This window comes from Anguilla anguilla, chromosome 6, assembly GCF_013347855.1.
Source record: "Anguilla anguilla isolate fAngAng1 chromosome 6, fAngAng1.pri, whole genome shotgun sequence".
Classification (NCBI taxonomy): Eukaryota; Metazoa; Chordata; class Actinopteri; order Anguilliformes; family Anguillidae; genus Anguilla; species Anguilla anguilla.
Genome location: NC_049206.1, coordinates 36,612,093 through 36,632,956, shown reverse-complemented (window position 1 = coordinate 36,632,956; position 20,864 = coordinate 36,612,093). Strand labels below are relative to the sequence as shown.

At 44.2% G+C, this 20,864-nt stretch overlaps 2 protein-coding genes, 1 long non-coding RNA gene and 1 other non-coding gene across 15 annotated transcripts in view; 1 reads left to right on the top strand and 3 right to left on the bottom strand.

Annotated features, from left to right (window-relative positions):
- LOC118230112 (nesprin-3-like) overlaps nucleotides 1–6,741 on the bottom strand; it is a 78,513-nt gene extending 71,772 nt beyond the window's left edge. For 6 of the 9 annotated variants that reach the window (XM_035422896.1, XM_035422893.1, XM_035422899.1 and 3 more), the window contains exon 1: nucleotides 6,352–6,740. Coding sequence is in view for 7 of the 9 variants with exons in the window: in XM_035422897.1 (XP_035278788.1) it covers nucleotides 6,352–6,459 (108 nt within the window). In the remaining 2 variants the exon portion in view is untranslated. Of the gene's footprint in view, nucleotides 1–994; nucleotides 1,109–6,351 lie in introns of all 9 variants that reach the window. The other 3 variants (XM_035422894.1, XR_004765795.1, XM_035422900.1) reach the window with 3 other exon arrangements.
- Nucleotides 6,742–6,792: 51 nt separating this feature from the next.
- Nucleotides 6,793–8,950, bottom strand: LOC118230156. Its single transcript, XR_004765801.1, has 2 exons — nucleotides 8,694–8,950; nucleotides 6,793–8,309 (listed from the first exon to the last, which is right to left on the bottom strand). It is a non-coding gene; the product is annotated as an uncharacterized LOC118230156 (long non-coding RNA).
- LOC118230901 lies at nucleotides 8,368–8,645 on the bottom strand. The gene has a single exon (XR_004765948.1).
- Nucleotides 8,951–9,197: 247 nt separating the features above from the next.
- LOC118230155 (glutaredoxin-related protein 5, mitochondrial-like) lies at nucleotides 9,198–20,455 on the top strand. Of its 4 annotated transcripts, none has more exons than XM_035422968.1 (4): nucleotides 9,666–10,387; nucleotides 10,620–13,662; nucleotides 15,697–16,991; nucleotides 20,306–20,455. In XM_035422968.1, the coding sequence occupies exons 3-4, from the start codon at nucleotides 16,238–16,240 to the stop codon at nucleotides 20,362–20,364; spliced, it is 813 nt and encodes a 270-aa protein (XP_035278859.1). In that variant the 5' UTR covers nucleotides 9,666–10,387; nucleotides 10,620–13,662; nucleotides 15,697–16,237; the 3' UTR covers nucleotides 20,365–20,455. The 4 variants fall into 4 exon arrangements, with proteins under 4 accessions (XP_035278862.1, XP_035278859.1, XP_035278858.1 ...); XM_035422967.1 differs by lacking the exon at nucleotides 20,306–20,455 and adding an exon at nucleotides 19,751–20,100; XM_035422970.1 differs by lacking the exon at nucleotides 20,306–20,455 and having other exon boundaries at nucleotides 9,669–10,387; nucleotides 15,697–18,638.
- The last annotated feature ends 409 nt before the right edge of the window (nucleotides 20,456–20,864 follow it).

Genomic DNA, 20,864 nt, shown 5'->3' with positions numbered 1-20,864 from the left:
TCACCACCTACTCAACCCAGCTCCTAGTCCAAGCAATGTTACTGTCCCGCCTGGACTACTGCAACACTCTTCTGGCTGGCCTTCCGGCATTTGCCATCAGACCCCTGCAACTCATCCAGAATGCTGCAGCTTGTCTGGTCTTCAACCTCCCCAGACACTCCCACGTCACCCCCCTGCTCCGAACCCTCCACTGGCTGCCTGTTATGGCTCGCATCAAATTCAAAACATTGGTCCTAGCATACCAGGCAGTCAAGGGGTCAGCCCCAGCATACCTCCATAAGATCTTCAAACCCTACATGCCAGCCAGACCCCTCCGTTCTGCTACCTTAGGACGACTGGCACCTCCCCATCTTTGCACTTGCGCTTCCTGGTCACGTCTCCTGTCTGTTCTGGCTCCACGATGGTGGGATGACCTACCCATTGAGGTCAGAACAGCTGAGACCCTGATCACCTTCAAGCGACGACTGAAGATTCAGCTCTTCAGGTTGCACCTCTCCCCACCCCTCCCTACCTCCCTCTAGTCTCTAATGGCGCTTCTCCATTGACCAGCACAGCACGGTACAGGATGGAAAGCATTCGTATCCTACCCGTGCCGTGTTGTCTGTTGCGCTTCTCCATTACACAACAGACCCGTGAAGGAAGGGGGAGTTATGGGAGGAGTAAAGCAGCGTAAAGCGTCCTAAATGTGTAATAGTTAACTATTGTATGTATTTCTATACTCTCTACTGTCGTATGTTTTCTTGTATGGGGATGGGACGATATGAAAACAGTTTTCACCGTCCACCACATTTTGGCAATGTTCCAACACTCTCGTCATCACTGTTGCACGTATCACAAAAACTATTACACTACTAACTAACGCTAACATTACAGTGTGAAATATCCACATTAAATAATACCACTAACCTATTTAAAGACACTCAATTTCAAAAATAACGTATATAACCGAAGTATTTTGAGCAGTAATACTTACATAGCAACGATGAAATCTTACCTGTGTTCAGTAGATAGAGACAGAGACAGGGACAGGACATCAATGATATTGTGTTTCACTCTGCGCCTGGGTCCAACTCCCCCGAAACCCTGACAGATATAGTTCTATCCGTTCCTGTCTTACACCAGAAAACGATGTCAGCTAGGTCTATCAGCAAACATATGGCTTAGCTATGCTCAGAAGTCCTCAATAGTAATAGTAATTTCCAAGAAATTCCAAAAAATAGTTCACAACGTTTCGTTAGCAGCGTCTTTGTTTTACTGCTACCACAGAGTGAATGCGCAATTGAATGCGATGATAAGAAAATTTCCGGTTATGCTGACCTATAAAACGCTATTCCAAAAGCAAAATTAGACATGTACATCGTTAGAAAGCTTATAGGCTATTCTCACCTACTAAATAAATGAATTGTTAATCAAGCCAGACTGTACTAAAAAGGGCGACAACGCCATATTACGTGGTATTACGCACAGCCATTTTGGAAGATACCCAGGCATCACAAATGCGCGTATATTTCACAAAGGGATTGTCCAAGACAATACATGACCAAGCAGTCGCAAAAGGGACACCTCTACACATAAAACCAACGGTAAGGTTGTATATTTATTCAATATTTAGTCCCAGATATTGACTGTAGAATGACATGGTATCATTTTTTAGAACTTTTTCTCGTTTATTTCATTATTCAGTGAGCAGGGTTTTCAATGCTGTATGGGCATATCTTAGGGCTATTGTCGGGTTTATCTTGTTGCTATGACGGAATACGATTTTTTAGTTGTGAAATAATATTTTTATGAATGCCCAGATAGACAGTATTGTCCATTATGTCAAGGGTGGGGGGTGTAGTTGTAGATAAGACTGCAGGGAGGGGGTGTGTGTTAAAGTAATAATCTCTAAGATTTTCATTAAAATAAATGTCTGTTAAGTCACTATCTATCTATCGGCGAATTAGGCAACACAATGGTGATTGAGCCTACTAATTTATATTATTATTATTATTATTATTATTATTATTATTATTAATAATTTCTGATTAAAGAACTGGTTGTCTGTGGCAACATTCCCAGGAAAAAATCACAAGCGGCGCATAGTTAGTGATTTTTCATCACCCATCAGTGGTTGGTCCGCCAGAGATGGTGGGGGGTTGGGGGGTGTTATGGAACCCTAAAAGGTTTTTGTGTAACATGAGAGGTCATATTATTTGTTGATGTAGATTTAGTATTACATTTGATGACAATGTAACGTTACTAAATTACATAGCTATTTGCACAGCTAACGCTAGCTACCGGACCATGTCAATAAAGGCATTAGTTTAGACAACGTTGTGCACAGTATATCAGGTAACGTTGCATTAGCTAGCTAGCTAATGTATTTAACACAATCTAATGTCAGCTAACAATTAGAAAAAACGCTGGCTAGCGCTACCGACTGGTACCAACCTCGCAAACCGTCTCTCGAATGCAATGCTACCTTGTTGCAACGTTGCAATGTAGCTAACTAAAGGCCAGTTCAGATCAATGATTCGCAACGAGACTGGATGCAACTTGCAAAATTCCAAGACGTCTGATTGTAAACGTTCTAAACTGCACTTGGTCATTTGACAATGTGGGTCTTTTGAGACCCAAGACAACGGCTTCAGACGCTCTACAACTAATCAGTTCACACCGCTGCAATTTTCTCTGCAACATTCTAAAACCGTTTCGTCTCGTTGCAAATCATTGATCTTAACTGGCCTTAACATTACCGTTATTTACATTGCCATCAAGTTCATCAATATATAAGCTGGGGTATAGGTGATTTCTGTGTAAAGCCGGAGAAAACTAAATAAAAGAATATGGCAGTATGGATTAGAGTTGTTATTATTTTATATCACTTCCTCATACGTTCCTTCAGCCTTGATGCCCTTTTTTGATAAAATCTCCTTTGTTTTTGTTTTATTCTTCTTATTCTGATTGCTAATTTAACACCCAGCTTAGCTTTATTCTTGAACAGTTTACCTAGCAAAACCAGAAACAAGGCAGTTGTTTCAAAAATATCACACAACAATCATTCACAATGATGATGCACGAGATACATAATTGCATGAGCCACAGCGAATCCCGCGAATTCTTCTCTGCAGTGTAAAGATGTTCATACCGAGCAAACGGTGGATAAAGAACGTTTGTGGAAATTTATCATCACTAATTCTACCCCAGGTCTGCTACAGCATTTTAACCCAGCTCGGCAGTGTAAAGACAGCATAAGTTAGCCTAATGTTTGTACATAACGTTACTTGTAGAACAACCATTTTTTATTCAGTAAATGATAAGTGTAATAGTTGGCGTGGCCCAGGTGCCAACTGACGTTACACAGGTGACACTGGTTGGATCCGGTTGGATCTATGGGAAGTGAGGTCCAAAAACACACCTGCAATTACCGCTTCTTGCCATTGGTACCGCCAAAGAGAACGAAACTGAAATCTTCGAGATTGTAACTTTAAGTGGCTTTTGTCGCTTGCCAGGGCGCCATTGTAAATAAGAATTTGTTCTTAATGACTTTCCTGGTGAAATAAAGGTGAAATAAAAATGAAAATAAATGTTGACATGCAAAGATTGCTGGGAAATATGTGAATGTATGCTACTGTCTAATGTCAAGTGTCTATTTGTCACAAATGTTAGCTATAGATTTCCTGGTCAAACTGTAAGGTCAGCTAGCATCAGAACTCGGGTGCTGAAACTGAAGGACATGATCATTTTATAAATAAATGCTCGTCAGATACCTGTCAAAAGAGTGACTAAATAAAGTGCTTTTCAAGGGGATTTGGGTTGGGTTTCTGATGGTGCCAGCCTGTTATAGCCAATTAGCTACCATGCGGGTACCAACTGGGACTTGCAGCAGGACAATGATCCTAAGCATACCTCCAAAGTTGTAACAAAATGGCTTAAAGACAACAGAGTGAAAGTATTGGAGTGGCCATCACAAAGCTCTGAATCCCATAGAAAATCTGTGGGCTGAGCTGAAAAAGCATGTCTGACTGAGTTACACCAGTTCTGTCAGGAGGAATGGGCAAAAATTCCAGCAAAGTATTGTGAGAAGCTTGTGGAAGGCTACCCCAAGCGTTTGATTCAAGTTAAGCAAATAAAAGGTAATGCCACCAAATACTAATAAAGTGTATGTAAACTTTTGACCCACTGAACATCTGATATAGTACATAAAAGCTGAAATAAATCTGTCTCTTATCTATTATTTTGAAATGACCTCTTATGGAAATAAAGTAGATAACCTAATTGACTTAACACAGGAAATGTAAGGTAACATGAAATGTGTGGACTTGTGAAAAATTAAGTTTGAATGTCTTTAGCCTAGATGTATGTAAACTTTTGGCCTCAACTGTATGTGTATGCATGCCTCTCATAACAGTAATGCATATAATGTTTATATGCATTACTGTTATCAGTTATAACAAACGCAATACAAAAATAAATGATAACTGAAGAGAAACACGTTTTCAGCATACAAAAATGCCATGTTACTCACACATACGAAGCACTGTCTATAAGTTATTAAGACTTGGCAAAATCTAGGCCTGTCACTAAAAGAATTAGGCCAAGTTACATGAAACAATATTGGCTCTTAGCTGACACAAATTAAAGATGCCGTATTCCAAAGCAATGCTGCCTGCTACCCAATGTTTCCATTATTTCAAGTAACACGCCCCTGTGTTTTTTCATCTTATCATCTGAACGAATTGTGATCATTCAAACTTTTATGTGTTACATCAAATTATCACAAACAAAAAAAATGTACGCATGGAAGAAGAAATCATTTCCATAAATGTCTTAAACAGCTGATGAACACTGACACACCTTAAAGGATATGTTTATACCTGCATGTCAAGTTCATTTTACAAAATGTACAAGCTCTCCTACAATTGTGCTGTAAAATACTGTAGATACTGTACATACAAACATACATAGAATATTTCATCATCCTCATGATATTTTCCCTGCAGCATATAATATTCACATTTACAGACATTTATACCAAGAAACATTCAATGATTCACATGACAGAAAGGAGGAATAAATAAATTCATATAGAAATGTTGAAATATTTAGGCCAATGTAATAAATATTAAGTCTTACAAACCTATCCAGACATTCGTTTGCCACATTAATGTAGGCTACTAGGCTTGTTGGTTAAATAAAGTTTTTCCAACTAAGTACAGTAGTATAATTTATTATACAATGTAAACGGATAAACTATTGTATTTGGGAACACATTTTTCAAACAAAACCATTTTATTCATGATATGCTTCTCATACACGCAGAGCACTGGATGCAGACGATTGTTCAAACAAATCGTGCAGTCATTTTTTTAAAACGGTGTAACAGGTGAATTGCTGATTATTCTAACAATAAATGCCATTTGACACTTTGATGTGACACATGCACTTTTACTTGATATAATTTAGGAAACATTGGGTCGCAGCACTGCTCTGGAATGCGGAATGTTTAATTTGTGTGCGCTAAGACAGTAAATAATGTTTCTTGTAACTTGGCCTAATTTTGACATCAGTACTTCAAGTTGCAGGCCTAGATTTTGAAAGGCTTAATGACTTCCAGACAGTCCTTTGTATATGTGAGTAACTAGGAATTATTGTACGTTGAAAACGTGTTTTTCTTCAGATGAGTCTTTACATTTAAAAGAGCTAGCTTGACAGCCAAATATCTGCAACCTGAATTCCGAGTTTCAATTTCGTGATAAACAACGTGCAAGATGATACTCCGTCGAGCACAGATACCACATACTAGGCTACCAGATATATATCCAGTTCATCTCATGAAATTATTTTCGGCATCATGTCAACATAAACGGACACGCGCCTTATTTGACAGTTCAGTTTATCTTATTATAAGCTACATGCAGCATTCGTGACTATACGTTGACATGTTCATATTCATTTAAAAGAAATTATAACTCAGTTTGGCTCTTTTTGTTACTCTGTTATGACAATTTTAAGAAACGATAACTGGTTAATCGCTTTAAACCATTTCAAGACTGTAAAAAACTTTTTTTCTAAAAAAACAAAACAGAAAATACAAAATGCAATGAGTGTATGAATTGTGTAGGTAGCCTACAAATGGTACATGTAACTCAACGTTAACATTATAGGCACATAAATTAATCGTATAGCCTAATAATGCAGAATGCGACGGAGGCAATGATTTGAGATGTTAAAGCCAATCGCCTATTTGGAGAAACTCAAAATACATTGTAGCCAAAAATGTAGCCCACCCAGAGACACATGCGTATACTCACAAAAACCATAAAATGAAGAAAAGTAAACCTACGTAAAAATAATTTAGGCTACTACCTGTCGTAATTTTCGTTCCTGGTCTTGTGCCTGCGCGTTAGGTTTTCCAAAACTCCCGACAAGGGCATTCCACGATACAAATTTATTTTCTTTTTTTAAATGTTGCATCTACAGAATAGGGACAGCAATCGTTCTGAAAACTGCGGTCTGCGTTGCAGCTAGATTTGGCGAAGACGTTCCGCCCTGAATTTAAATTTAGGAACTGAGTTCAGACACTGCGATAAACTGTTTGTACAGTAGAGAATCTTTTTGATCTAACCTACAAGAGACCTGTGTAAGACATTACCAGTGCATCCCTAGAGAAATGGATTGGCCTGGTCTGTTGGGTGATAAATGTTCAAGTTCAGCTGCCGGATTATCGACAGAACCCGGTCGTTCATGTTCGTGAATATGAAACGCACGATACGCGCATTGTAATAATAAATCAAGGACATCGGTGCATTGGGGAGTAATGATAATGCTTTATTCGAAGGTAAGGCATCATACAAATCAAAGCAACGCGCCATCCCAAGTCAATCCTATCAAACATTCCTGGTCAAACATTTGAAATCACTTCGTGCATTCAGGGAATTTCATTATGAACCAACTGAAACTTAAAACTGGGGGGAAATTTTTTTTCTGCACAGGTTTCAGTACAGTTTTATGGAAACGTGCTCTTAAAATACATGCATATTTTAATTGGTCAGGAGTAAGTTTTGTGGTATAGTGGATCGTGAGCTGGAAAAGCCTGTGATACAAATGCAAAGCCCTGGGGTTCAATAGTAAATCAATTTTAGTTTGAAATCCTTACCATCAGATACCAGATGCTGTATGGGAATCTCAGACTGATTAAATTAGTAGTGGAGTTTCCCAGGGAAGTATTCTGGGTCTTCATTTTCCTGCCATAGTAATATCAGCCTCCTCTTTTGCAGAATTTTGTAATACTATCTCATAAGAACAAAGCTTTGAACAGAAAACACCCCAAGTGACATATTATCCAATAATCAGCTAATTTTCCATAGATTTGGGAAAACTGAAACCATAATATTTGATTCCACAGTAAAGCTAGGAAAGCCTCCCAGTTCTAGTGCCAATGCTTCAATACCAAAATTACAACCCAAAATAACATGAAGATGAAATTCCTTTGCAGAAATTCCAACTATTGGTGACATTGAAGACTACAAATGGGGGAGAGAAAAAGAAAAAAAAAAATCACCAATACAACAGACTTTTTTAAAAACTTCATTTTCACATAAATCCTCAAGTAAAACAGCTAGTGATACAGAAACATTTTCAGATTTAAGAACACTACAAGAAATAAATTCCTTTCCGTACACAAGCAGCTTAAATTTAAGATTAAAATAAATCTTGACTGATTAATAGAGCACCAAGGTTAGAGGCTTGGTGTCCAGAACATAAGAACCATTCTGCAGGTCATTAAAGGAAACCACACATTAAGGCAATTTGTTTTCAGTAACTAAAAGCAAAAAAATCTTACCGACCACCAAAGCATAAATAAAGACCAAAAGACAGAAAGGAAGTATTTTGTCTCATCTAATTTTAAAAAGTAGGCTATCTTCGTGTGGCTGTCTAATCGAGTAAATTGTAAAATATTCAAACTTGCGACTCATTTTCAACAGTCCCATTTACAATTCTTCCTTTTCCTAGCACGGCATTTCAATTACATTCAGATATGAAGACAAGGAATCAAAGTTAAACTGCACACTGCAACCTTAAGAGGTAATGTATTTGCCGCTGGCAATAGGGCAGCGCATCACCACAGGGATCAGGCTAACCAGTATGTTGCTCGTTCAATATTCAAGAGTGGCTGTTGCTTAGTTTGAAGAGAAACAACGTGAATATATACACATATGTGAATTAAAACAGTAAAGACACAGTAATCTTAAGTAAATTGTCATCCCAATGCAACAACGTGAGCTTCTCTTCGGCCAACTACTTCTGAGAAAGAAAAAACTTTCCTGCAAAAGAGAGAAAGCGATCAGAGAATGAATTTTAAACTTCAAGTTGAACAGAAACGTATGTGGCAGCTTCAAGTGCGTTTGGTTAATCTTGCTACCAAAAGCAATATCTTGCTGCTCAAAACTTTAATCTGCCTGTTTTTCGATAGGTCACGGTACACGACAGTCCGCCACCGCCGTGGAAACAGGCCGTAAAGGTTACTGTCAAAAGAACATCGCACGTGAAACTACAGTAACTCAAGTAGTCACGCCTTAGCTTCTTTCATCTAGTTTATGCAATCCTGATTCGATCCAAACGAATTGCCTCGCATGGACAACAATGCAGGACTGCAAGTGTACAAGTGATACCACGATCGATAAATTAATTGGATAACAAAATAGTACCTGCGTGGCAAGCCAGACTTTCAATCGATGGCAGGTTAGTCGGGTCGTTCAGTAAACTCAAAAAGATGAGTAACAACGTAGGCCTACTGAAAGCACCATCTGCACCGTGGGGCAGAGTAGATTAAAGACTGCGCAGATTAAAGTCAAACTTTTGTTTTGTTTAACATTAACAATGATAAATTTACGTAAGAGCAAACAAAATACCTGGCGTTAAGCGCCATGTTTAAATAGTGTTTTTAACGGAAATGACGACATGCATTACTGACGCCATACGGGATATATATATTTTTTTATTACTTTTTGGTTAAGGTTTTCTAAAAATGAAAATAGGAGACCGCTATATGCGTAGATATAAACAACACAATCTGCTATTGTTATCTGCTAATAACTGCTTACAAAGAATCCATTTGTTATTCGTTTAACCCATTGGTTTAAATTCGTCATCAAGCAATGATTGATTTATTTATAAACCAATGAGGGAACAGGAGTGAAGCATGTGTTCGGAAATGACCTGCATTTCCTTGTCTGTTTCCAGTTTAGCATGACCCCGGTCTGCGTGTATCTGTTACATATCGGTATTTACTGAAAATATACAACCGAATTATCATAGTTTTTCAGCGATTAACTGCAGGCAGAGGGCCGTAATGAACACGCTAGTCAGCTCAACAATAAGGTGTTTGCGGGTGGGATCTGTCTGCTGGACAGGGTTGCGAATTGATGGGCATGTGTCTTATTCCTCAACCAGATTACTGTGTGCTGCTGCCGGGAAGAAGAAGGACTTTGCAGAGATGGTAAAGAAGGACAAGGTAGTTGTGTTTATGAAAGGGACGCCTGCCCAGCCCATGTGCGGCTTCAGCAACGCTGTAGTCCAGATCCTAAGGATGCATGGAGTGGACAAGTACGGTGCATACAACGTGTTGGACGACCAGGACCTCAGGGAAGGTCAGTAACATTAGCAAGCATAGCATTGTGTTTCACTAGACCTATTTGCTAACGTTAGTCTAATTTACCTGGATTACTTAGCGAACCAGTTGGCTGCCTTTCGTGTTTCTCATATAACCGTAGCTGGTTCCTTGCTAGTTATAACTACAGAATTAATTGTAAATTTAAAAGTTTTATTATTCATTTGATGTTTATAACTCCTTTGTCTACTGTTTTGTGTAGCTGTGTTTTATGGCAGGTCCCCCTTGCAAAAGAGATTTCGATCTCAGTGTGGTTTTCCTGGTTAAATAAAGGTTAAATAAAATAAGTTAAGGTCACAAATGTACATTATCTTGGCAACTAATTTTAGCTTCTAGTTTGGATTTTGCTATCGATAGCAAAGGAGCTGACCTGCGAGTTAGTTAACGTTGGCGAAGTAGCTACTTCACAAACGTCCAGATAGCTAGCTAGGCTCGTTGGCTTGCAGTCATGTGGTAAACCTGTTGCTAGATTGCAATGTTAGCTACATTTATAAATTCCTGCCACCCGGCCATAAATTGAAGTTGGCCCATCCTTTAACGTTAGCTACGAAGCTAACGTTAGTTATGTTATCAGTGAAGTGCAGCTGGATTTATAGGCGTCAACAAGATAGATTACAGAAGAAACGCTGATGGGTGGGTGCTGGGTTTTCAAACCATTTTAAGTATTACCTATTGTCTCCACTCAGTTCTACGAAACCACTTGAATTTCTGTCCATTTGTTCACTCTACAAGGTAAAATGTACATCGTACTCGTAATATCAAAGCTGGTACTACATAGGCGCGTGGCGTATTTGTTACCATATTTGGCAATATTAACTCGTTTTGTGTTATCAGTAACGCATAAAATGTAATGTTGCGTGTCAACTTTGTATAGGTAAATACAAGAGCATAATTTGAGTTTGTTGGGTGCACACGAATGGCTGCTTTACGTTAACTTGCTACCACCCCTTACTGTGTCTGTTAGGGGTGAAAGCCTTCTCCAACTGGCCAACAATCCCGCAAGTCTTCTTCAACGGGGAATTTGTGGGCGGCTGCGACATCCTTCTTCAGATGCATCAGAACGGGGACCTCGTGGAAGAACTAAATAAGTTGGGCATCCGCTCCGCACTTTTAGAGGAGGAGGATGACGGGAAATCAAAATAGTTGAACTAATGTGGGCCAGCCAAGGGGACGTCATCCCTTTTATTTGGTCTGGAGGAAAATTGTGTCCAGTATTTCCTGACCAGTCCTGCTTAAAGCTAATACTGTTGTCAGGTGTTACAGGAAGAGAATATACCAAGGTAGCCACGTCTTGTGTTCACGCAGTCCAAACGTAAAAAGAAAAAAGATTAAGCAAGCACTACTCTCCCGCTGCATACTCAGAAATGCTGGTTTACTGCACTGTATTAAAATGTACAAAAAAAAGCATATAATCAAATATATTTCTAAAGCTTGTGAAATCTTTATATTAATAAAAGGTTTTAATGCAAAGGTGCACTTTTATGGCATATGTTGTCAGTTGTTTGTGCCAAATAATTCTAATTGTGAAGCAATTGAACAGGAGCCGGCAAGCATTAGCCTTCTTTTGTATTTTCCACATTGCAAAACTGACATGTACAGCATGGGACAGTATTGCCTGCTGGGAATAGCTTCTGCAGTTACAGTCCTCCTGAGGTTTACAGGAGACCTGAGAAATGATAAGTGAGAAAAACAAGGGGTGAACTGATCTTACTCTTGTTTTTACATGCTGTTCTGTATTAATGCTGGCTAACTGCATTTCTATGATTACATAGGTACAACTCTCCTCTTTTGTGGTTTACAGTAGTCATTTCGTTATGATTAAATGTGTGTACTCTGCCATTAGACCCTGCTGAGGTCTTCTACCTGCCGTTTCACAGACCAATGAATGACAACCACTAACAGGTGAACAAGGGAAGTTGTAATGTTGTCATGGAAATTCAATGACTTTTTTTTTTGCACATTGTTTCATTTGGCTGGCGCATTTCACTCACTCTGTCCACCATACTGGCCAATCCACACACCTTACAGGTAAGTAGGGGTGCTGCCAGGGATTTTGGGCCGAAGAAAAGATAACACATTGGGCCCCACCACCCCAGAAAATTCTGTTGTAATATTTTTTGAGGACCCCTTTCAGGGCCTTGGAATCGTCCTATCCCAGCTAGCTTCTATGGAGGGAGGAGAGTATGTACACCAGAAAGTACAGATTCTACTTCAATTACCTCCTCTAGTTCTGCCCTAGTTATCAAAATTTGCAACATTCACTTTTTATTTGCTGGATAATCCACATCAGCCATTATAAGCACAATTAATAATGTGACCAGAAGTTGATCTTAAAATAAAATTTGGGTTTGACAGCCAAGAGCAGAAGCAGCTGAATATTTTTAAGAATTTAAGGCTTGTTTATTATATATAACACCAGCAGGAATGCAATCTGAGGCTATCTACCTATTTCCATAATATAGCTCAGATGTTGCATCCTGCCAGTTAAACCAATTCATAAACAATAATTTCATGATATTATTTAAATAATTACATTCATGGATTAAGTAGTGCTCTCAATCAGTGCTAGAGGTCATAGTTGCTGCTATAAAGTTTTGGTGACCGCTTAGTTTTCAGTTTGCCAGACAAATAAAAAATGCTGGCCATATGCATATTTTGTTTATAAAACAGTTGTATGCTTATATCAAAAAATTACGACAAAATCATTTGTATCGTGAACTTCTTTTTAAATGAGTTAAATGTCAGGGGCATGCTGTAGATAACTAAGACATATTAAAAGATACAGAACATATGGCTTTACAGGGACGATGTGAAGGAAGGCAATGCATTAGGGCAGAGTGGTAGAAGGAGGATATAGACAAGCATTCTGAATAAAAATTTTATACTTTATATATTATGCATAATGTAAAATGAATTGAGTTTAATCTGAACAGGAGGTTTCCTCAGAGCATATTATTAAAATATATTGTTTTTAAGAAAATGTGTATTATGAATGTTATTAAAACTCACCTTTGAAACCACCTTTTTGGGTGTGTGTTGTGAGGTAGGGCTGGGGGTGCCCACTGCTCACGTGGTGAATAGACAGGAAGTGACATGAAAGTAGTGTTGGCTTACCTTTTATTGGTCCCAAAACACTAAAACAGTAGAAATCGTCAAGAACAAAAGGAATGGCCAAACTGGCAACCAAAACCACAAAACACTGGCACATACCCACCACACTGCATTCCCCAGCTCCCAAACACCTCTCCTCTAGGCCTGGGAGCCAAGCCTCTTTGAGCTCATAGTTAGGTAATAGGCCACAGCTGATGTAATTGATGAACCACAGCTATGGCCATACCTGTCTGTAGGGCCGGTGCTGCCCCCTGGCACCACATTTATCCCCCCTGGCAACGACAAAGGAGGAGCAGTCTGAAATGGCAAGGGAGACCCTGCTGGCAGGCCGGTTACAGCAAGCTGCATGGCCTCCATGTCTAGAGTGCGTCCATGGGGCTGGCGATGCGGTGGTAGCTTTTAGATGGAAGCCTGAAGAGGACAGGGGACACGGAGCCTCAGGAGGACTCAAAGCAAAAGGAGGCAGCAGGAGCTCCTCATCCGGAGGGCCTGCTGTGGCAGGATGTGGGGGCTCCTCATCTGCTGGGAGCCTCGCGGCATCAGGAGGTGGCGGCAAGGGATCCTCTGGAGGGCTCGCCGCTACAGGAGGCGGTGGAGGGGAAGTCTCTGGCAGCTCCACAAGGCAGGGAAGGCGGCAATTGCCACCCATCAAGAGGGCCCGCAGCTTTGGCTGCTGGCGATGGGAGCCACTTATCCCGAGGGCCCGCGGCTGCTGCTGCTGGCAGCAGGGGCAGTCAGCTGGAGGGCCCGCTGTGGCTCTGTAGGGGAGCCCCTTCTGAAGGGCTCTCTGGGCAAAGTGACTGGGCAGCAGGCTCCAGCTGGACCGAGCAGCGGAGCTGTGGCCTCTGGCGGCACCTCAGGACAGGGAGGCGAAGCTGCTTCTGACAGGTCCACGGGTAAGATTACATTACATTACATTACATTTATTTGGCAGACGCTTTTATCCAAAGCGACGTATAAAAAGTGCATTTCATGGTCATAGACAACTACTAAACACAGGTTCAGTAAGATATAATACTTATTTTGTACAGCTATTTCTAGCCAAGAACACAGTTAAGTTCACACAGTGAACACTATTCAGACCTAACCTCTGCAATGCCAACTAGGCAGAAGAATAAGCTACAGTATTAGGACAAATACAAATTACCAAAAAGTGCTGGGATGGGGCAACATGTAACAAGTGTCATGAAAAAGGGGGTGGGGGGGGATTTAGAGTGCAATATACAGCGTGGTGGTGGTTAGTCTAGGTATAGTCTGAAGAGATGAGTCTTCAGGCCAAGGCGGAAGATGGGTAGTGAGGGGGAGGTTCTGAGAGGGACAGGGAGTTCGTTCCACCACTGGGGAGCTAGGGTGGAGAAGCTCTGTGATCCCTTTGGTCGGGTGGGAGGGGTTACAAGGTGCCGTGCTGCCGGAGTGGTCGAGCAGGGACATAGGATCGAATCATGTCCTGCAAGTAGATGGGGGCTGTCCTGTTGGCGGCAGTGTAGGCAAGGGTCAGGGCTTTGAACCGGATCCTGGCAGCAACCGGTAGCCAGTGGAGTGATCGCAGCAGAGGAGTGACGTGGGAGAATTTGGGAAGGTTGTAGATGAGTCGGGCAGCGGCATTCTGAATCATCTGTAGTGGCTGTATGGCACAAGCTGGCAGGCTTGCAAGGAGAGAGTTGCAGTAATCAAGGCGAGAGGGTCACCGTAGCCTGGATGAGCAGTTGGGTGGAGTGCATCGTCAGGTATGGTCGAATCCTTCTGATGTTGTACAGAATCTGCAGGACCTTGATGTTGCCTTGATGTGCTCCTTGAGGTCCAGTTGGTCATCCAGGACCACCCCCAGTATGGGACTTGAACTTTCCATAGGGGGTCGTTGGTCTACAAAAGGCTGAGAACCCCTGTGCTAAAGGAAAAACAGCTTATTTAATCACATTATTTACCGCCCAGTGAAAGCATATTTTAATTTAGGCGCAAACATAAAAATTATTTTTAAATCTACCTGGTTTGCGCCTGCCTTAGTAAATTAGGGGATAAGTCTTTATTTGTATCGTAGAACTGAGGACTAAAACTTACCTACAGAGCAAACTCTACTGTTCTCTCCTAGGAACCTAAATTTCAAAAAGATAGGAGTCGGACTACTACGCCTATCAAACATGAACCAAAGTGCTACACCTGTCTTAAACAAATAATTCCTAATCGTTATATTGTCAGTGACCCTTTTTCACCATGTCTCGCCCTGCACATTTAACTGAGAATATTTATGTTTAGGAAAAATATAATCAATAAATTATTAATATTGCAATGATTAGATAGATAGATAGATAGTTTATTTGTCCTCAAGGAGGAAATTCTTTTCCGCAATAGGTGCATACATAACAAAAACAGGTAAGACATACAGAATTATACAAAATACAGGATTTACAGGAACACTTAATTACAGGGGGTCACACAACAGAGACAGAAGGCATGGATTGACACTCTCTACACACCACAGACTGGATTACTTGTAACTTAAGAGGTTACTTATTTAAAGCTTGTATGGCTTTGGGAACAAAGCTCTTGCTCTTGCTTCAGCCCTTTCTGCACATGTGTAGTCTATACCTACGGCCAGAAGGAAGGGGGGTAAAGAGCTGGTGGAGTGGGTGGTCTGGGTCATGTGTGATTGTGAGTGCTTTGCGGATCAGGGATGAGGTGACACAATCGGATAAGTTGGGGGTGGGAATACCAATGAGTTTGCTTGCTAAATGAGTTAGCTTTAAGAGTTTATTCTTATTGATGACGGTAAGTGTGGTGGGGTGGGCGTGGTTTGAGCGTTGGCTGCAGAGAGAGAGAGTGTGAGAGGAGCGGCTCTCGGATCCTTCGTCACAACTGTCAGCTGGAAGTAATCAGCGCCGATAATTGTCAATTGTTTAATTGCGCTGATTGCCTCTGATTGCTTTCAACAGTGAGCCTCCGGAAGCCGGAGAGGAGGACGAGCGCCGGTGACAAGACGGCTACGAAACCTTTTTGAGTTTAAGAATTGTCTGAAAAAGACGAGAGTTTGAATAAAATAGCACGGCAGTGCTAATAACGAAAACGGTTGTCTCCCGTGAGTGTGTTTTTAACCAGGAGGGGTGGCACTCACTTGCCACAGTGGTGGCCCGTGCGGGGGCGTAGTTTAAACACATTACACAGAGGAGACAACATGGAGCACAGCCAGGAGCAGGGGGAAACGGCACAACCGGTGGTAGCGCTGGCGAGGATGCTGGAGGGGATGGCGGCGATGCAGGAGAGGCAGGCGGCGATGCACGCCGAACAACTTGAGGCTCTGCGGGCACAGACCTCCCTCCAGACTCAGGCTCTACTGCAGCTGGCGGCTGTGGGAGAAACCAGCTCCCGAGAGCGACAGACCGGACCCCCCGTAGCTCTCCATCTGCCCAAGATGACCCGGGAGGACGACGAGGAGGCATTCGTTGAGGGGTTTGAGGTGGCAGCGAGGGTGAGTCAATGGTCGGAGGAGGAGTGGGTCGTCCGCCTCCTGCCCCTCTTAACTGGGGAAGCACAACAAGCTGCACACAGCTTACCCCCCACAGCGCGGGCGGTCTACGCCAACTTGAAGAAGGCGGTCCTAGACCGCCTGGGATACAGCCCGGAAGAGCACCGGCGACGGTTCCGGGAGACGGCCCTGGCAGGAGAGGACCGGCCGTTCGCATACGACTGCTGGACATGGCGCGTCGGTGGCTGCGACCGGAACTCCGGTCAGCCGACGGGGTGGTGGAGCTGGTGACCCTTGAACGTTTTATCGATGGCCTCCCGGGGGAGACGGCGAATTGGGTGAGGTGCCATCGGCCGACCGGGTTGGCGGCCGCCGTCACCCTGGCGGAGGACCACATGGCGCTCTACCCCCGCGGCCAGTCACAGCAGCAGCAGCAGCAGCAGCAGCAAGGACGGGCAGACTCGGCTCCGCGCAGGAGAGCCCTTCCTCGTTCCCTTCCTCCCCCCCTTTCTTCCTCCCTTCCCCGTGCCCAAACCCCCTCATTTTCCCGCAACAACCCTTTTTTTTCTGTTTCCCCAGCCCCAGGCTCAGTGGCGGCGGGGTTCGACCCAGAGAGCTCCTCAGTCGCCCGGACCGGGGTGTTGGCGGTGCGGACAACCGGGTCACCTGCGCCGCGAGTGCCCGCTCATGGAGGTGGGGCAGGTGGTTCGTGTTGTCGGCCCGCCCACCTCCACTCCCGACCCAGACGGAGCGTACTGTATTCCGGTAAGGATTCAAGGGAGTGAACACCAGGCGCTGTTGGACTCAGGGGCTATGCAGACCATGATTCGACAAAGCCTGGTTCGACCCGAGGCGTTGTTAGAAGCATCAAGGGTATCTGTAAGGTGTGTGCATGGGGATTTACACGAGTACCCTATCGTCTCAGTGGAAATTCGGTGTCAAGGGAAAAAACATAAAATAAAGGCTGCGGTTAGCTCCCGCCTCTCGCACCCTCCGATTTTAGGCACTGATTGGCCGGGGTTCCGCCAGGCAGCTGGTAAGGTAGGGGGGGTGCGTTCACGAAGGGTAGGGCTGTGTGATGTGTGTGCTGCTGTCAGCGGTGACGCAGGGTCGTCCGACGCGGCAGAGGGGGAGCCGGCACCAGTGGAGCCTCCGGGGGAGACTCCGCAGGTACCGGTGTTTCGCCCCATGGAGGATTTCCCACTCGAGCAGTCTCGTGATGACACCCTACGCTTTGCCTTTGACCGCGTGATGTCCATTGATGGTCAACAGGTGCGCCCTGATGCAACACTCACTCACCCGTATTTTGTAATAATTCGGGATAGGTTATACAAAGTGTGTCGTGACACTCAGACTAATGAGGAAATCACCCAATTGCTGGTGCCTAAAAGCTCTCGGGAAATTGTTTTTCAGACGGCTCATTTTAACCCCATAGCTGGTCATTTAGGGTATGAGAAAACACTGAACCGGATAATGGCCCGTTTCTATTGGCCGGGCATTTGGGCCGACGTGCGTCGGTGGTGTGCGTCGTGCCCTGAATGCCAACTAGTAAATTCCCCGGCTAAACCAAAAGCGCCGTTGCGCCCCCTTCCGCTAATGGAGGTCCCTTTTGAGAGAGTGAGGATGGACCTCATCGGGCTATTTGATCGGAACACGCAGGGATACCGTTTCGTGTTAGTTCTGGTGGATTATGCGACAAGGTATCCCGAAGCAGTTCCTTTGCGCAGCATTTCGGCAAAAAGTGTTGCGCAGGCATTGTTTCAAATAATCTCCCGAGTCGGAATCCCGAAAGAGATTCTGACTGACCAGGGCACACAGTTTATGTCACGCACACTACGTGAGCTGTACGGGTTATTGGGCATTCAATCTATTAGAACCAGCGTGTACCATCCCCAAACGGATGGGCTGGTTGAACGTTTTAATAGAACGTTGAAGTCTATGATCCGGAAGTTCGTTCATGAGGATAGCCGTAATTGGGATAAGTGGTTATCTCCTCTGGTGTTTGCAGTGCGGGAGGTTCCCCAGGCCTCCACGGGATTTTCTCCCTTTGAACTACTGTTCGGTAGGAAACCCCGGGGGATATTGGACCTAGTTAAAGAAAACTGGGAGGAGGGTCCGAGTCCTAGTAAAAATGAATTACAATACGTGCTGGACCTGCGAGCAAAACTCCATACACTGGGTAAGTTGTCACGGGAGAATTTGCTCGAGGCGCAGGCACGTCAGCAACAGCACTACGACAGAGGAGCTAAACTACGGCAATTTTCACCGGGAGATAAAGTTCTTGTGTTACTCCCTACCTCTAGTTATAAATTACTCGCCAAGTGGGAAGGGCCCTTTGCGGTCACACGGCGAGTGGGGGAGGTTGACTATGAGGTAGAGCGTACTGATAGAGAGGGGGCAAAACAGATTTATTACCTCAATCTCCTGAAAGCGTGGAAGGAGGTGGTGGCTGTCTCTCTGGTTACGGTGGATAAGGAGAGAGATGAGCTGGGGCCGGAGGTACCAAATTCACCCAATCAGATCTCAACCCTTTCAGATGACCATCTCTCACCGAATCAGAGAGCAGACCTTGCCTTGTTGCAAAAGCGTTTTGCTGATGTGTTTTCCCCCATACCAGGACGCACGCATCTCATACACCACCACATTGACACTTCCCCGGGGGTGACGGTGCGGACCCGCCCCTATAGGTTGCCGGAACACAAAAAGAAATTGGTTCAGGCAGAGATAAAGGCAATGCTAGAGCTGGGGGTAATAGAGGAATCCCACAGTCCCTGGAGTAGCCCCATTGTGCTGGTAGGTAAGCCTGATGGGTCTATTTGCTTCTGTGTGGATTATAGAAAAGTAAATGAAGTGTCACGGTTTGATGCTTATCCAATGCCTCGGGTCGACGAGCTCTTGGATCGGCTTGGCACGGCTCAATTTTTTTCGACGCTGGATTTAACCAAGGGTTACTGGCAGATTCCCTTATCTGCCAAATCTAAGGAAAAAACGGCTTTCTTCGCTCCAGATGGTTTGTACCAATTCAGGACACTTCCATTTGGGTTATTCGGAGCCCCGGCCACCTTCCAGCGCCTAATGGATCGGGTATTGCGTCCACATGCTGGATATGCTGCTGCCTATCTGGATGACGTCATTATCCATAGCAGCAGTTGGGAGCAGCATTTGCAGCATGTGGGGGCAGTGCTCGAATCCTTAAGGCAGGCAGAGCTCACGGCTAACCCAAAGAAGTGTGCTATTGGCCGAGCGGAGGTACGGTATTTGGGGTACCACTTGGGAAGTGGACAGGTGCGGCCTGTCCTAAAAAAGAGGTAAGGAGGTTCTTGGGGTTGGCCGGCTATTACAGAAGATTCATCCTGGCATTTTCGGAGCTAACCAGCCCCCTAACTGACTTAACCCAAAAAGGTGCCTCAGATCCGGTCCAGTGGACGGAACCGTGCCAGCGGGCGTTTGAGAGGGTAAAAGAAGCTCTCTGTGGGGAGCCGCTCTTGTTCACACCTAACTTCTCTCTCCCTTTTGTTTTGCAGACCGATGCGTCGGACAGAGGGCTGGGGGCGGTTTTGACCCAGCAGGTGGAGGGAGTCGACCTCCCCGTGCTGTACATTAGCCGAAAACTGTCACAACGGGAGGCGAAGCACAGCACGGTGGAGAAAGAGTGCCTCGCCATTCGGTGGGCGGTCGGAGCCCTCCGTTATTACCTTCTGGGTCGCCCATTCACCCTCTGTTCGGACCATGCCCCCCTACAATGGCTCCACCGCATGAAGGATACCAACGCCCGGATCACTCGGTGGTATCTGGCTTTGCAGCCTTTTAACTTCAAGGTGATCCATAGACCGGGTGCACGGATGGTCGTGGCGGACTTCCTCTCTCGCCCCCAGGAGGGGGGGGGGGGGCTCCCCGGCCTAAGTCGGGCGGTGGGGGTATGTGGTGGGGTGGGCGTGGTTTGAGCGTCGGCTGCAGAGAGAGAGAGTGTGAGAGGAGCGGCTCTCGGATCCTTCGTCACAACTGTCAGCTGGAGGTAATCAGCGCCGATAATTGTCAATTGTTTAATTGCGCTGATTGCCTCTGATTGCTTTCAACAGTGAGCCTGGGGTTTTTAAAAGTGAGACCGGAAGCCGGAGAGGAGGACGAGCGCCGGTGACAAGACGGCTACGAAACCTTTTTGAGTTTAAGAATTGTCTGAAAAAGACGAGAGTTTGAATAAAATAGCACGGCAGCGCTAATAACGAAAACGGTTGTCTCCCGTGAGTGTGTTTTTAACCAGGAGGGGTGGCACTCACTTGCCACAGTAAGCATATGGAAAAAACAGATAGTACCATACAGAAGAACTGTCTCAATAATGCTACGGTACAGGAGGAGAAGATGGGGTTGGACAGACAGGTGTCTTAGTTTACGGATGGCTGTAAGTCTCTGTTGACAACGTTTGTAGATGTCCATGGTATGCTGATTGAAGCTGAGGTTATTGTCCAGTGTAATGCCAAGGTATCTGAAAGACTCCACCACCTCTACCTTCTCTCCTTTGATGGTGAGACTGGGGGGATGGACCAGTGTTTTGGGTGGGCTAATGAGCAGTTCTTTAGTTTTTGAGATGTTAAGGTAGAGAAAGTTATTGTTGCACCATGTGCTAAACTGGGACATGGA